General features: G+C 36.3%; 1 protein-coding gene across 1 annotated transcript in view; it reads left to right on the top strand.

Annotated features, from left to right (window-relative positions):
- Positions 1 to 3,061: 3,061 nt before the first annotated feature.
- The window catches only part of LOC149570588 (uncharacterized), a 136,756-nt gene continuing 124,834 nt past the window's right edge, over positions 3,062 to 14,983 (top strand). The window contains exons 1-2 of the mRNA XM_089823173.1: positions 3,062 to 3,433; positions 3,509 to 3,618. Coding sequence (XP_089679299.1) covers positions 3,194 to 3,433; positions 3,509 to 3,618 — 350 coding nt within the window. The 5' untranslated portion in view covers positions 3,062 to 3,193. The remainder of the gene's footprint in view (positions 3,434 to 3,508; positions 3,619 to 14,983) is intronic.

Raw genomic sequence — 14,983 nt, 5'->3', positions numbered from 1 at the left:
GTTTCAAAACTACATAATTGAATCTTGATAACATGGATTCTCATGAAACAATGCTCATAAAATATTAATTAATAAATTTATCTTAAAAACTACACATAAATTGTAATAATAACAAAATTCACAATTTAATAACACCATCACAATTTAACTTGATGTAAAAAATATATACTATTTATCAATCTACTAGATAGTCAAACAATAAAATAAAATAACTTCAACATAATGTTCCTCGAAACAACAATTGAAAAAAGCCATTAGAACTAACGACTTGAATTGACAGGGAGAATTGAATGAATGAATGAATTATTTTTAATGATGTTCACGCATACAAGGACATCATGTTCAAATTTGTGGAAATTATATCCAGAAGCTCTTGGCACAATTTATTCAATGAGGAGTACATTGTGAAGTTAGGGGGGCTCATCATCAGCTTGCACAAAAAGAAGATCTGAATTACTAAAGTTGGTTTAGTTGGAAGGGTGTCCCATAGACTATTCTTAGTCTTGTACACATTAAAAATCTATCTTATCTTATCTATCAACGGCTCTAGCAAAATATACAAATTCTCTGCTCCCAAGCCTCTTTTGGCCTCTTCCATCTTCCCGTTTCGCACCTGAGGTGATGAGAGTCCGTTCTCAGTTGTGCTACTAATAACCTCGTCTTTTTTTTAATAGCAGCCTCAAGGTGCGCTTTTTCACCGAGTTCCTGATTGGATTAAATTCTTTAATATAATAGACTTTTTTTTTAACTCATATTATTGTTCCACATGACATTGTGAAACTTCCCTCTTAACAAATTTTCTTATGTAGGCATTTGTGTTTGGACAATGTTTTAACAATGGTTTGAATACGCTAAGAAACTTTATGAACAAGAGGGTGGAGTGGGACAACCACCTTTGGTCAATGATGATACAAATCTTTTCACTGTGCAAGAGATAGAGGCAGGGATTAAGAAGTTAGGTGGAGGTAAAGCAAAAGACCTTGTTGCGCTCCAAACAGAATATCTGAAGTGGGGTATGAAAACTCTTGCACCGCACATCACTGAAATAAATTCAACAAAATTTGTCAAGAAGGGTTTCCGAAAGATTGGACAATCAGCCTTGCAATACCATTTTTTAAGAGTGGTGATGTTAACAATCCCTCCAACTACAGGACTATAATGATCAATCCCCTCTTTGCTAAACTTTTTGGCAGCATGATAGAAACTAGGATCAACAAATGGGTAGAAGAAAACCATAAACGTGCTAAAGGGCAAGCTGGTTTAAGGCCAAAGCACTCGACAGTGGATCACTGTGTCACTTTGAGACACATTATTGAAAAGGAATGGGAGAAAAAGGAAAAGGTATTTTGTTGCTTTGTCGACTTTAAAAAAGCTTTTGACACCATCCCGAGAGACAAGCTTTGGTTTAGGATGGAAGAATTGGGGATTCCTATGCATCTCAGAGCTGTTGTTAATAGGATGTACGAAGAGGTGAAAGTTAAAATCAGAACTTCAAATGGCATTTCAGAATGTTTTAGGAGCGATATCGGGTTCAAACAGGGCTGCCCTTTATCTCTTACTTTGTTTGGTTTATTTATTGACAAACTGGAAGAGTGGTTAAACATGCAAAAGGGTGAAGGCATTCAATTAGGTGAATTTGTTATAAAGCTGCTCCTATATGCGGACGATCTCATTTTAATTGCCAAATCTGCCTATGGTTTGCAAGATCATCTATCTTCTCTTGAGCGCTTTTGCAGAATGGTGGGGATGCAGGTCAATATCAGCAAGACTAAGGTTATGATTTTTTCTAATAATAAAAAAAAACACCAACATGAATTTTATTACAATGGAAGTGTTCTTGAAGAAGTTGCGGAGTATAAATACCTTGGCATCGATTTCAACAAAAAATTACGCTGGTCTTGCTGCAAGTATAAAAGGATATTAGGTGGGTGGAAGACTTTTTATGCTCTTAAGAATAGGTGCCGTGAAGCAGAGTTGTAGGATTGGAAAACTATTCAAACCTTGTTCGGTTTTCTTGTGCTACTAGTTGTTCTTTATGGGTGTGAATTATGGGCCAACAACACTACTATAGCACAATGGAAACAAATTGAAGGAATCCAAAAGCGCTTGATCACAAGCAAGTTTAAAATCAAAAACACTATTCCATATGATATCATGCTAAGTGAAATGGGGGCTGCTCCTATTGAGACACTTGCTATGGTTCGCCTTCTAAGTTATCTAAAAAGAATCGAAAAAATGGAAGATGATAGATGGCCTAAAGTGATCTTTAGTGACACACTATGTCAGCGAAAAAGGACATGGATGCAACAAAACATCAAATGGATGAGTAAATGGAATATTCAATTCAATATGTGCCCCACAAATAATAAAGAAATAAAGGTCTTTGTCATGGAAAAATTCTACAAGAGAAATTGGGGAAGCGAGATCAGAAGGAAGAAATTATATTATATAAATGAGTTCAACCCTGCTTGTGATCAACTCCAAAAGGCATACATAGGAGCCAACATTTCTTGGAGGGCTAAAATTCTTATTGCTCAGCTGAGAACCAACTCTCACCAACTTCGTTGTGAGACCAGACGTTGGAAGAGGCCAAAAGAGGCTTGGGAAGAGAGAATTTGCAGATTCTGCAATTCTGGAAATGTGGAAACTGAACAACACTTTATTTTAGAATGTGAAGCCTACAAAAATAGCAGAGATAAATTTGCGGACACTATATATGACAGTTATTGGCATAACCTATTCAACGAAGAGTACATTGAGCAATTGGGTGGACTCATCATCATCCTGCATAAGCAACAAACATTGTTACTTAAGTCTGCTTGAGTTGTCTAGCTGTCCCATAGGCTATTTTTAGCCTCGTGGACGTTAAAATTTTATCTATCTATCTATCTATCTTGATATTCCTTTTAGCCAACTATTTCTTGTTTTGCTTCATCTCTGTTTTCTCCCTTGATTAAGAGCCTCTCACAGTTATCGGCGGCAAGCGATGATCCTCTTCTTTAACTAACCGGATTGCAAAGGCTTTAACATCGAAGAACATATATAAAGCTCACATGACCGACCGCCTGGTGCCAGTGAAAAAGCAGGTCATCTGATCGAATTGCTTGGCAACGTTGTCACGCACGGTGTATCTCTGATATCTGTAGCTTACAATTTGTTGCCCTGAAACATATATGCCTCTAAATAAATAATCATGGAGGCCTCGAAGCTTGCATGGATCCGACGTAAACTTGGTTTGGAAACCCCGCCATCTGACGAAGAGAAGCGAAAATTGGAAGAACAGAATCGAAGGCTTGCGGAGCAAAAGTTGGAGGAAGATTGTAATCGAATACTCGAGGAGCTTCAGGCCTTATGCAAAGCGGTGAAAGCAGATGGAATTTTCGATTTGCAGCACATTTTGTGTTCCATGGTACTTTCGGAATGCGTATACAAGGTTTGAATCTGTTGCTTTGAAATTTATTTCATGTTCGAGCTTTGGAACTGTGTTTCTGATCCCATCAGCTCACAGAGGGACGTGGCTGTTATGATCGACGCGTTAAATAAATTTAAGGAAGATTTCGGCGGGTACCTTGTAAATTTGAAACGAGTTCAACCGTGCTTAGACCACGTCCCTCACAGGTTCTGGTCTTGATTTCTCTTTTCTTTTGAAATAGTCCAAAATTTCATTAAGTTTGGCTAATCACGATTTGTAAATTCTTTTTATTCACTATCTTTAGCATAGTTAAGACCATCATTGTAGTTAAACTTTAATTTTTTTGAACACACTATGTTCCTCCTTCCAATGGCCGGTCTCAGTGAATTTCAAAATTGTTGTACACTTGACCCCCACAAGTGTTTCCTCCTCGGTTTCTTTTGTAAGCCTGCTAGTTTCAGAAATCTCGCGACAATTTATAGTTCTGAAGGGGATTTGTGGTCATCTGGTATGGCTGAACCTGTCTTAAAGGCTCGTCCAAACTGGGAAACCAAATCAATTTTCGTTTGGGTATATCTTGGGACACTTTTTGTGGTTTTTAGGTCCATTCTCCCTTATCTTTCTTCGATCCTCAGTTTTGAATTTGTTGTGATTTTTTTTTTTGAGGATTGCCTCACTGGGGCTCGTCGGCATGCATGTATTCACCATATTTGGCCTTTTTAAGAGGTAATTCGGTTTTAGGTGTCACTAGGTGTCGATGGAATCAATTTCTGTAACTAGTTCCTTCGTTAGCTTATCCATCAGCCTAAATTTTTCTCATATTATCTCTTCCCAGAATTGCTCCCTACGTCAACCTTTTTCTAAAATATTTTTGACGGCACCGTCATTCCTCCTAGGTGTATCCAACATGCTTGTTCCAATAGCACTAGGATCCCTCTTGGCTATCTAAGAGTGCATTCTCATCGGTTGTGTGTTGAACTTGAAATAGAACACCATGTTTCATGTGTAGGTAGGATTTTCTGCCTTTATTGTCTAAGGGATGGAGAGAATGAGAAGAATTTTATCTTCAGTTGTTAATCTGCAATTGTTAATCTACAATTAAATTCAGGAGTCTTTACCTCTTATTGAATGTTTTCAAGAGTTTGCATGACCTTTTGATCTCAGAGGATTGTGGTCACCAAATCTTTTGTATGGCTCAACAACACCTATGTTTCATTAGCGAGTCCCTCATTATCTAGCGCCACATGTCACATTGCAAACGTGAACTCAATTTCCATGTTTTTGTAGTAGCTATGAACCATTGTAAGTTATGCTAAATAGTTTGTTTCCTACTGGCTTTTAAACTTTGCTTTTTGTATATTAATGTGATTTGCTCTTCTTTGTAGTTAGATATCCAGTATCCACTAAAGATTGTACAAAGACAAGCAAGACATAGGCATCACAGATTTGTTCTCACAAACATTCTACAGAAGTAGCATAATACAACTTTGATGTTACAGTTCTACTTATGTTGTTAAGTTGTCAGCTATCTTCTTTGCTTCTGTTGATTTGCAATTTGCATGGATTGAACATCTATCGGACATAAACCATTTCCACACTTACCCTTATTAAATATCTTTAATTGGTGCTTTCCAGTGGGTTATCCATAGGGCCTTGGATTGGTGATTGCAGAGTTGAAAATTGTATATCCCTTTGCAATTTAATCTCTTTTGTAGCCACTTTAGAGATATCTTAATGGACTCTCAAATGAACGTAGTTTCCTTTCAGTGTGGTCGAATTTATTCTACGATAGTGATATCAGAGTTTATTTACTTATATCATTTTTAAGTGGCATTGTGGTATATTTAAACCATGTTTACAAGATCCGGACTCGGCTTGGACTTAGCAAGCTAATTTTTGACTTGGACTCGGACTCGGACTTGGTGCCCAAACTTGGCAAATTGAAAAACACAAGAAATTCAAAGATTTTTAAGGCTCCAAAACTTGTTTCATGCACCCTATAATAAATAAACCTTAAAGACACAATAATCTCATCAAATAGAAGCAAATATTGTGAAAGCCATGTACCTTGGGCTAGTGTTTAAATATAATATATATTGATGCTATTGGTAACAATTCTTGAATAATTTTAAAAATCTGCAAATTTTGTCATTGAAATATTTTATAATGGTAGTATGTTTCTTTTTCTCATCCGAAGAATGTAAGCATGGGCTGGATCAGTTTGGTTTATCCAATCTGATAACTGTGTTTTAGAAAACAAGTTTTGAGCAAAACATCTAAAGCATGTCCTCCAAAAAATTAGAATTCTGATGAAGTTGATAATTTTATAATATTCGATACTGAGGGGAGAGTATGAGGAAACCATGTAGTTGGATGCTACTAAACTATTTAGGCATGTCACAAAATGGCTAATTAACAGAAAATAAGGTAAATTGTTTATTGGTATTGGAACAAGTACTTTGCGGTTTTTGTATACCAGTATGACAATATTATATCAATAACTTGATGTAGCAGGCACACACAGACACACATATTACACACCATGTATTATGACTATTAAATGTTTAATACATACCCTTCTGATTTTTTCCTTTATTTAGACTTTCAGCTATGACTCAACCTGCAACCTATTATCCAGTGCTTTTTGATGCTAGCAACCCCATTAGGCATTCTACCTGTGCAAATCTTGTGATCATTGAATTGGTTTTTTACTTTGGGATTCCAGGCTTGAGTTATCCAATGGCCATCCTAGACCTGAACCCAGATTAGAATTGGATTTTTGTATACACAAATTTTTATACAGAAAGCCAAGAACTTAGACTGGATTCATGAGGCACATAAAAATACCCTTTGAACAAGTCAAAACAATTTTCTTTTGGGTTGGCTGCAGCAAAGTCTGGGGATTGGGACTCTGTGAGTCCCGAGTCTATTGAGTCTAGTAGAATTGGGGAGCTTGCGTAGTCTTGGCCGAGCCGACTCAACCCTGGACTTGTTGAGCCTTGGTAGGACTCTACAAGTCTTGCAACACTGATTTGAACTCCAGCCTTTTTCACTGCCCATTATCCGAGGTCTATATACATGAAGTTATGGCTTGAGAGTCATGACCAATTATCATACCTTTTTAATTGACCTCAGATAGGAGACAAATTATTAGCGACACCAACCTCAGTGCTGTTCTAGTAATTTATAGAATAGGTGTTGTATAGAGATGGAGGAAAAACTATATGTATGTGAAAGATTTGGCGATGCTGATTAGTTCTCAGTACTTTTCAAGTATGATTAGGTTCTCTCCAATTTATAGCAATCATCGAGCGGTCACATGCCATACAATGTACAAGTCAATTTAGACATTCCTATATTTGAAGGCAAGATAAATACAGATGTCCTATGTTACAGCCCAATTTTTTGCTCAATTTAAAAATGTTCATATAACCGTTGAGGTTTCATGTGAAGTCAGTTGACAGGTAAAATTAGTTATGATCATGTGAAATGGTAAGATGGTAAATTGTTATAATTTTGTATGAAAATGACATGTTATATTATTGTTATGATGTTATTATAATGTTATCTTGAAATCTTGGAAAGTTGGTTATTCATCATGAATTCATGGGAAGTGAAATGATGGTTAGCCGTTATGATGGTTTATGAATAATAACTGGTTACAGTAATTGTGATTATATTGAGGAATATGATTTTTTCGTGGAAAAATTCTTCCTTAGAGGAGCACGTTGAAGGGGGAAGCATTGGTAGAGAGGAATTGGGCACGAGGGCACCACCTGCCATTGAGCGAATTGGTAGGAGTCCTAAACCACCATGACCAAGGAAAACGACTAGGCCAGCAAGGGTATACTAAGGGACAAGCGTGAGATAATCGGTCCAACTTATATAATTTAATTATTACTCAAGTTTAAGCCAAATTGAGATCAATAGTTACCTTTAAGCAATATTATTTTATGTTTTAATATTATCTTATGTCACCAGCCCCTATATCTTATGTTTAATACTATTATATGTTCTAATATTATTATTAATATTCCTTGGCAATAAGTTTATCTTTCACCTTGAGTGGCCACATGTCTCTAATGATTCTCATCAGCCCTATAATATTTTGTTTGTGGGTGGCTGTGATATTATTATTTTAATTGCCATATGGAGCCGATGCCCAAAGAATCTTGTAACTCTCGCCACCCTTGCATCTTGCTCATAATTGAGCCGAGAAGGCTATGTTTTGTGTGTTAGCTCTTGATTGAATATATATCTTCTTTCTCTTAAAAAAATGTGTTAGAATGATTTAGAATAATTGAGAGGGGGGTTGAATCCGTTATCCTTAGGTCCAGATGTACTAGTTCAACTTTTAACAGCTTCAACAACTTAAACAATCTCATAAAACAACTTAGTCTAAATAGCAACTTATCAGCAATTCAACATTCTTTAACTTTCTGTTTTGTGTATGTGTGCAGACTAATAGTAAAATAAACAATTGTAAAAATAGCATGCATAAGGTAACATTCACACAAGTAATTGACACTTTGACACCAGTATTTAACGTGGAAACCCAATTTGGAGAAAACTATCAAGTAGCATGCTACCACTTTTTCACTCTTCTGAAGTGAGTTCGGTTAAGAACCAACCCTATTAAAGGTACAAAACAAACTGTTAAATGTGACCCTGTTAAATGATTTAATCACCCTGTTAGGAGTGACCTTGTTAGAGGACTTTAGATCATTCCATTGGAATGTCACCTTGATTAAAGGATTTACAAAATGACTATTAAGTTAACTTTGATTAAAGGATTTTGACTGCCACAATGATTGGAATGTAACAGTAGGTTTGATCTGTAAAATACAACTCACTTTTCAAATTCAAATATCCATTCGCTCATCTGCTAGTTCATTGACTGGCCTCCATTAACATCTCCATTATTGATCAATGAGAGACATTTATGTCCTAAATTATACCCTTATTTATCCCTCCTATTTTCCTTCATTTCCATTTCTATATTCCCCTTTTGTACCATTTCCCATTTTAAGTTGTATATAATTCAATATATATAAGTAATATTTATTTTAGTTGTTAGATAAAATATAGGATTAATTAATATTTGATTGTATTTTACTAATATTTATTATACCAAGGAAATCAAATAAAAAATATATGAGGCCAACATTTGTTTATGATTATAACAAATTCATTTTCACCATATGACTAAAATCAATGAGAAGATGGTGGCTAAAATCAAGGAGAATATGGTGGCTAAAATCAAGGAGATGATTTTGGCTAAAATCAAGAAAATGATTGTTGCTAAAATCAAAGAAAAGATTGTTTGTAAAAAATATGATGGAGTGAGGTTTGAACATGTAACCTCCTCCATTCTATTTTTCACCTTTACCATTCAACTGTGCATAGATTTTGGTAACTAATTCCACGTCATGTCCTCTTTAATACAACCGACGACGCCTATTAAAGTAAAAAGGCAGCTGGTGATTTGAACCTTTGACCACCATTTCCGATGGTTGCATCTCAACCACTCCACCAAGCACAATTTTCGGTAATGAGTACGCGGCTTTCTACATTCAAATAAAATTGTCTTTTATAAAAAGATAGTGGAAAGCCCATGGGTTGAACCCATGACCATTCGTTTGAAATCACAACTTATCCACCATTGTACAACACACATTTTTCAGGACTGTTATAACTGTTACTATGTTCTAGATAGCAATGAATGAAAATAGAGAGCACAGACTCTCTTATAAATTGTAAAATGAATTGCTGAGAAGAAAGTATATATAGTGTGAGAAGATTTATATTACAGAAAGAAACTCTTGGCAATCCTAAAACATTTATGGTGAATGGGATAGTATTGTGGATGATTAAAGCAATGTAGAAGATATATTTATTCTATCATCAGATAAATTGAGGAGTCCGGGCCTGCTCCAAGATTGCTTGGTGATATTTTATTTTCAGTTGTGTGGTGTGCATTAGTTTATTTTAATTAGTTTTGGTGTATTTTTAATCTATTTTAGTTTGGCGTGTTTGAATTTTTATGGTATAATGTTTCATTTTGAATTAATAGTTTAGCTTGGTTATTATCTCCTTATTAGTTTTGTGATCTGATTAGCATCATCATTATTATTGAGTGATATGGTTACTAATGTTCTATCATATTTCCACTCATTTAATAGAAATAATTCATATTGTCAATTTATGATTTGGAATTTAAACAGGAAACTACTGTTATTATTATGCAGATTATTGATAGCTCCTATCATGTTTTGAGTTGCTGTCATGTTTTCATCAAGAGACAAAATAGAAAGTCAAATCATATTTGCATTTAGAAAATGACTGTTTTAGATTAGTTGTATGCATAATGTTCTTTTGCTTCGTTTAGATTAATTTTCATTGGATTTATGAATTGTTACATTTGTTAGTATTGTTGTTGCCAAGAAGATTTTTGTTTTTAATGTTATGTTACTAGGAAGTGACAGTTCCTGTTGCCAAAATTGCTTTGATTTGTTGTAGGCTTGTTTTCATCTGTCCTAGTTGCATCCATAATCGCTCAACTCACAGCCTGCAACCCTTGATGGTATATTACCCGAACACCTTTCACAAGCTTATGCCTCCGGATTGACACGTATAGACCAAGCTGAACTTCATCATAAATTGTTAATCCTTTCTTATTATTTGCCCCAGTGTTGGCCTATCAGTGATTTGTTTGGCATCCCTTCAGAGAATCACACTTCACTAATTTCTTCCCTTCTGCTCTGCTACTCTTCTCTTCAAAGGTTCTTCTTAAGATTACCAATCAACAACAAACCGACCTTAGAAAACATCTTTTATACCTCCTTAAATAGGTAATTTTGATCTTTTGCCACTTAAACATCACCGTAGATCTTAGGGTTAGGTCATATTCATCGAATCCTTCTATCATTGTGTTCTTCCTTCTCCTTTTAGAAACTTCTCATTAAATCCTTGCCTTTGATTGCATAACAAACTCTCTTCATGCATTAAATACGCCGACTCATCAATCCTAATCATCCTCGCGTTTTAAGTAATCCAAAATTTCAACTATGTCGGCCTCAAACTTGATTCTTTCACAAATTGTAACTTTTGTTGTTATTTGGTAATTGCTAAGTTCTTCTGTTTGGTCATCACTATGTAGCTCGACATACACTGTTCTGTCTTGCTCAACATTCACTATCTTGCTTTGTTGTTCTTGATGTTCAGTCAGCACTAACATTTCCTTCATCAACTTATTCGGCAATAACTATCACTCGGCTTATATGATTTGTTCACCTTATTCTTATACATCAATTCACTTGTCTTCTTGACTTCATGTACTGATTAAACAACACATTATTTTGTCAATGAATAACTTTGCAAGTGCTCATTGTAATTCCATGATACTCAACTTCTCCTCTCAACAACTTGATTAACTCACCTTGCTAACTCTTTTCAAATCTTCTTCATCAATCAAATGATATGACACTCTACACTGTAAGTAAATGTCTCTCTAGTAGGTTTGACATCAATGACAACATAACAATTGTTCCAATTGTAGTTTCCAACAAAACAAGTCACTACTACCTCATTTTCGATCTCTGTTATGCTCTCCATATTTTTCCTGCAACTTGATACACCTTTTGTGGGCATTTGCATTCAATGTTTCGTACATCAGTGCATAATCAATCACTGCATATTGAAGCTTCTTGAAGTGGGCATTCCGTTCATCAACCAGAGCTACTCATACTGTGCAATCTAACCATTAACTAGGTCATGTTGTTACCTCTGCACATGTCTAAATATATCTTGCAAATAGATCATAAGGCATGGCTGAAGCCATTTGCAGTTTCGTACGCCGTTTTATTGATTGTCAATGAAATGGTGGTCTTCCTTATGAATGACATGATTGTGCCAAACTGCAATGTCTATATTTTTAAAAAGCTTTTATTAAAATATAAACCAACACGAGTGCATCTTATATAGGAGTATTTGCAATATACTTCCTGCAATGAGAATTATGTACCTTGAAGATTCAGATGTGTAAAAGATCAAACTTCTATACCAATGTGTAATGGTAGGCCAGAATGGTAGATTTCTTAGATATTTAAAAGAAAACTATCTTTACGTTGCCAGCGCCTAATGGCAGATATACAGGCTGTGTATATGTATGCTGAAACATTTCAGATATCTTTTTGTAATGCTAACGCTAGAATGGCAGATGGAATGGCTATGCATGTAATATTTGTTTTAAAATTCAGAATTTCTTTATAATGCCAAAGCCAGTTAGGCAGATTTATTGGCTATGATCAAAATTATTTATACATCCACCTGATGAATCATCCAAGAAGACCAACATGGTTGAGATGAAAATGAAAATAATTCCACGTAGCAATCCCTACAAAGTTACATGGCTCAATAAAGGACAACATGTTCTTGTAAGTGAGCAAACATGGGTTGAATTCTCAATAGGAAGGCATAAGGACAATGTGTTACGTGACATTCTACCTATGGATGCATATCACCTTCTACTAGGAAGGCCATGGCAGTTTGATAGAAAAGCAATGCATGATGGAGCCAAGAATGCATACTCCTTCAAGAAAGATGGTGTAACCTTCAAGATCCAATCATTAATAGAAGAAGGAGAGGTGAAATCTCCAAGTCCCAATTTCCTCATGGTGGGTGAAAAGGAGTTCTTGCAGGCCTTGGAGGAAGGAGAAGGAGTAGGGTTTGCCCTAGTGTTGAAGCCTAAACAAGAAGTTGCTGATAAGGCAGGGAAGAAAACAGAGTTACCTAAAGAAGTGCAAGAAATGCTTGAGGAATACAAGGATATTGTTAGTGATGGACAACCTGCTACCCTACCTCCCAAGAGACCTGTTAGCCATCAAATTGACTTCATCCCAGGAGCCACCCTTCATAACAAAGCTGCCTATAAAATGAGCCCTCAACAAAATGAGGAAATTGCCAAGCAAATCTAAGAACTCTTGGACCAAGGCCTAATTAGGAAAAGTATAAGCCCTTGTGCTGTGCCTACTGTTTTAGCACCTAAAAAGGGGGGAATTTGGAGACTTCATACTGATTCAAGAGCCATAAACAGGATCAGTATTAGGTATAGGTTCCCAATACCTAAGATTGAAGACCTAATGGACTGTTTAGGGCAAGCAAGGTACTTTACCAAGATAGGTATAAAAAGTGGCTATCACTAAATTAGGATAAGGGAAGGGGATGAATGGAAAATAACCTTCAAGACCACATAAGGTTTGTATGAATGGCTTGTAATGCCATTTGGCTTATCAAATGCTTTATCTACCTTTATGAGGCTTATGAACAAGGTGCTGAAAGACTATATTGGTAAGTTTGTTGTCGTCTATTTATACGACATTTTGATTTTTAGTAAAAGTAAGGAGGAGCATATCAAACATTTAAAAATTGTTTTCAAGAAATTGCATCAGGAAAAGCTAATGATAATTTTGGAAAAGTGTGACTTTATGAAGTAGGAGCTAGGGTACCGTGGGTTTGTTTTGTCTCAAGGGAATCTCAAGATGGATCAGAGTAAGGTGGATGCCATTCTAAACTGGCCTAATCCCAAAGTTGCAACAAAGGTGAGAAGTTTTCATGGTTTGGCCCAATATTATAGGAAATTTATAAAACATTTCAATGCAATTTGTGCTCCTATGTTAGACACTATCAAAGGTGGAATGAAGACAAGGTTTCATTGGACTCCTCAAGCAAATGATGGGTTTGAGACACTCAAAAAGAGGATAGCTACTCAGCCCATACTTGTTCTTCCTAGTTTTGACAAGCTCTTCATAGTGGAGTGTGATGTTAGCAATGTGACAATTGGGGCAGTCCTGAGCCAAGAAGGGAGGCCAGTGGATTTTCATGGTGAGAAGCTAAACGATGCAAAGAGGAAGTACTCTTCCTATGACCTAGAGTTGTATGCTCTAGTCCAAGCATTAAGGAAGTAGAGGCATGACTTGCTTCCAAAGGAGTTTGTGGTGTATTATGATAATCGAGCCCTCAGTTTTGTCAACTCCCAAGACAAACTTAGTAGCAAGCACATGAAATGGGTGGAATATCTACAAGCCTACACTCTTAACATCAAGTACAAGAAAGGAGTGCAGAATAAGGTGGCTGACACTAAGCAGGAGATTTCTAATAGTGCAAGTGGTTCAGTTGCAGAGCATTGGGATTGATAGCTTCAAGGACCTATATGTTGATGATGAAGATTTTGCAGACTTTTACAAGGTATGCAAGGAGTATAAGAACAATTTCCATGGTGAGTTTTCTGAATACACTTTGCAAAATGATTCGTTGTTTAAGGGCAGTTAACTGTGTGTTCCTAGGGTATCAATGAGGGAGAATTTGATTCAAGAATAGGGCACTTAGTGGTCACTTTGGAGTCAATAAGACATAAGAATTAGTTACTAGGTTCTACTTTTGGACTAAAATGAATAGAGATATTAGGCAGTATGTGGAATGTTGTGTCGTATGTCAAAAAGCAAAGGGCATATCTTCCAATGCAGGGCTTTATCAGCCCCTTCCAATTCCTAGTAGGCCATGCGAGTGTTTAAGTATGGACTTTGTGGTAGGATTGCCAAGGACTAAGCAAGAGTTTGATAGTATTTATATGGTAGTGGATAGATTCAACAAAATTATCCCTTGTAAGATAGTCTATGATGCTTGTCAGATTGCTCACTTGTTCTTCAAGGAGGTGGTAAGGATCCATGGTTTTCCAATAAGTATTGTTTTAGACAGGGACACAAAGTTCACGAGTCATATTTGGAAAACCTTGTGGCACAAACTAGGTACAAATCTGTCTTTTGGATCTTCCTATCAATCAAACTGAGGTCATCAATAGGAGTCTTGGCAACTTGCTAAGGTGTCTTACCAAGGAATATGGACAGGTTTGGGATCAACTCATTGTGTAAGCTGAATATGCATATAATGATACAATCAACATACCAGTTGGTAAGAGCCCTTTTGAAACTATTTATGGGCTGCATCCTAGAGGGGTGTTTGAACTAAGAGAGTTGAAGGATGGTGCCAAAGGAAGTTGCTATGTTGAGGACTTTGCCCACTCCATGAGGAAAGTCCATGAATCAGTAAGGAAAACTTTAACTAACAATGTTGAGAAACTCAAGCAGAAGGTGGATGACAGTAAAAAGGGATGTGTAATTCCAAGTTGGGGATCTTGTGATGGTCCATTTAAACAAAGCAAGGTTGCAGAAGGGAGTTCCTCATAAGCTTTAGATGAGAAGGTTGGGACTTTGCCAAATATTGGCCAAGTATGGTAACAATGCCTACAAGGTGGAACTTCCTGAAGACATTGGGTGGTCACCAATTTTCAATGTTGCTGGTCTAGTTAGGTACAAGGGCCCTACTCCAGATGCTGATCGAATATTTAAGGAAGTCATTCAAGATGTGGAAGACTTGAATTTGACACCTCCACCACCTAAGACAGCTGAAAAGGTACTTGACTCAAGGATCTACAAGAAGACTAGAACTAAACTTATTAGGAACATCTTGTCAAGTGGCATAGCCAAGAAGATGCAGATGCTACTTGGATTAAGG

The sequence above is a fragment of the Cupressus sempervirens genome, chromosome 3 (genome assembly GCF_028749045.1).
Source record: "Cupressus sempervirens isolate cs-2001-9-10 chromosome 3, ASM2874904v1, whole genome shotgun sequence".
NCBI lineage: Eukaryota > Viridiplantae > Streptophyta > Pinopsida > Cupressales > Cupressaceae > Cupressus > Cupressus sempervirens.
Note: the sequence above shows the minus strand (reverse complement) of the source record. Positions and strands in the feature narration are given on the sequence as shown.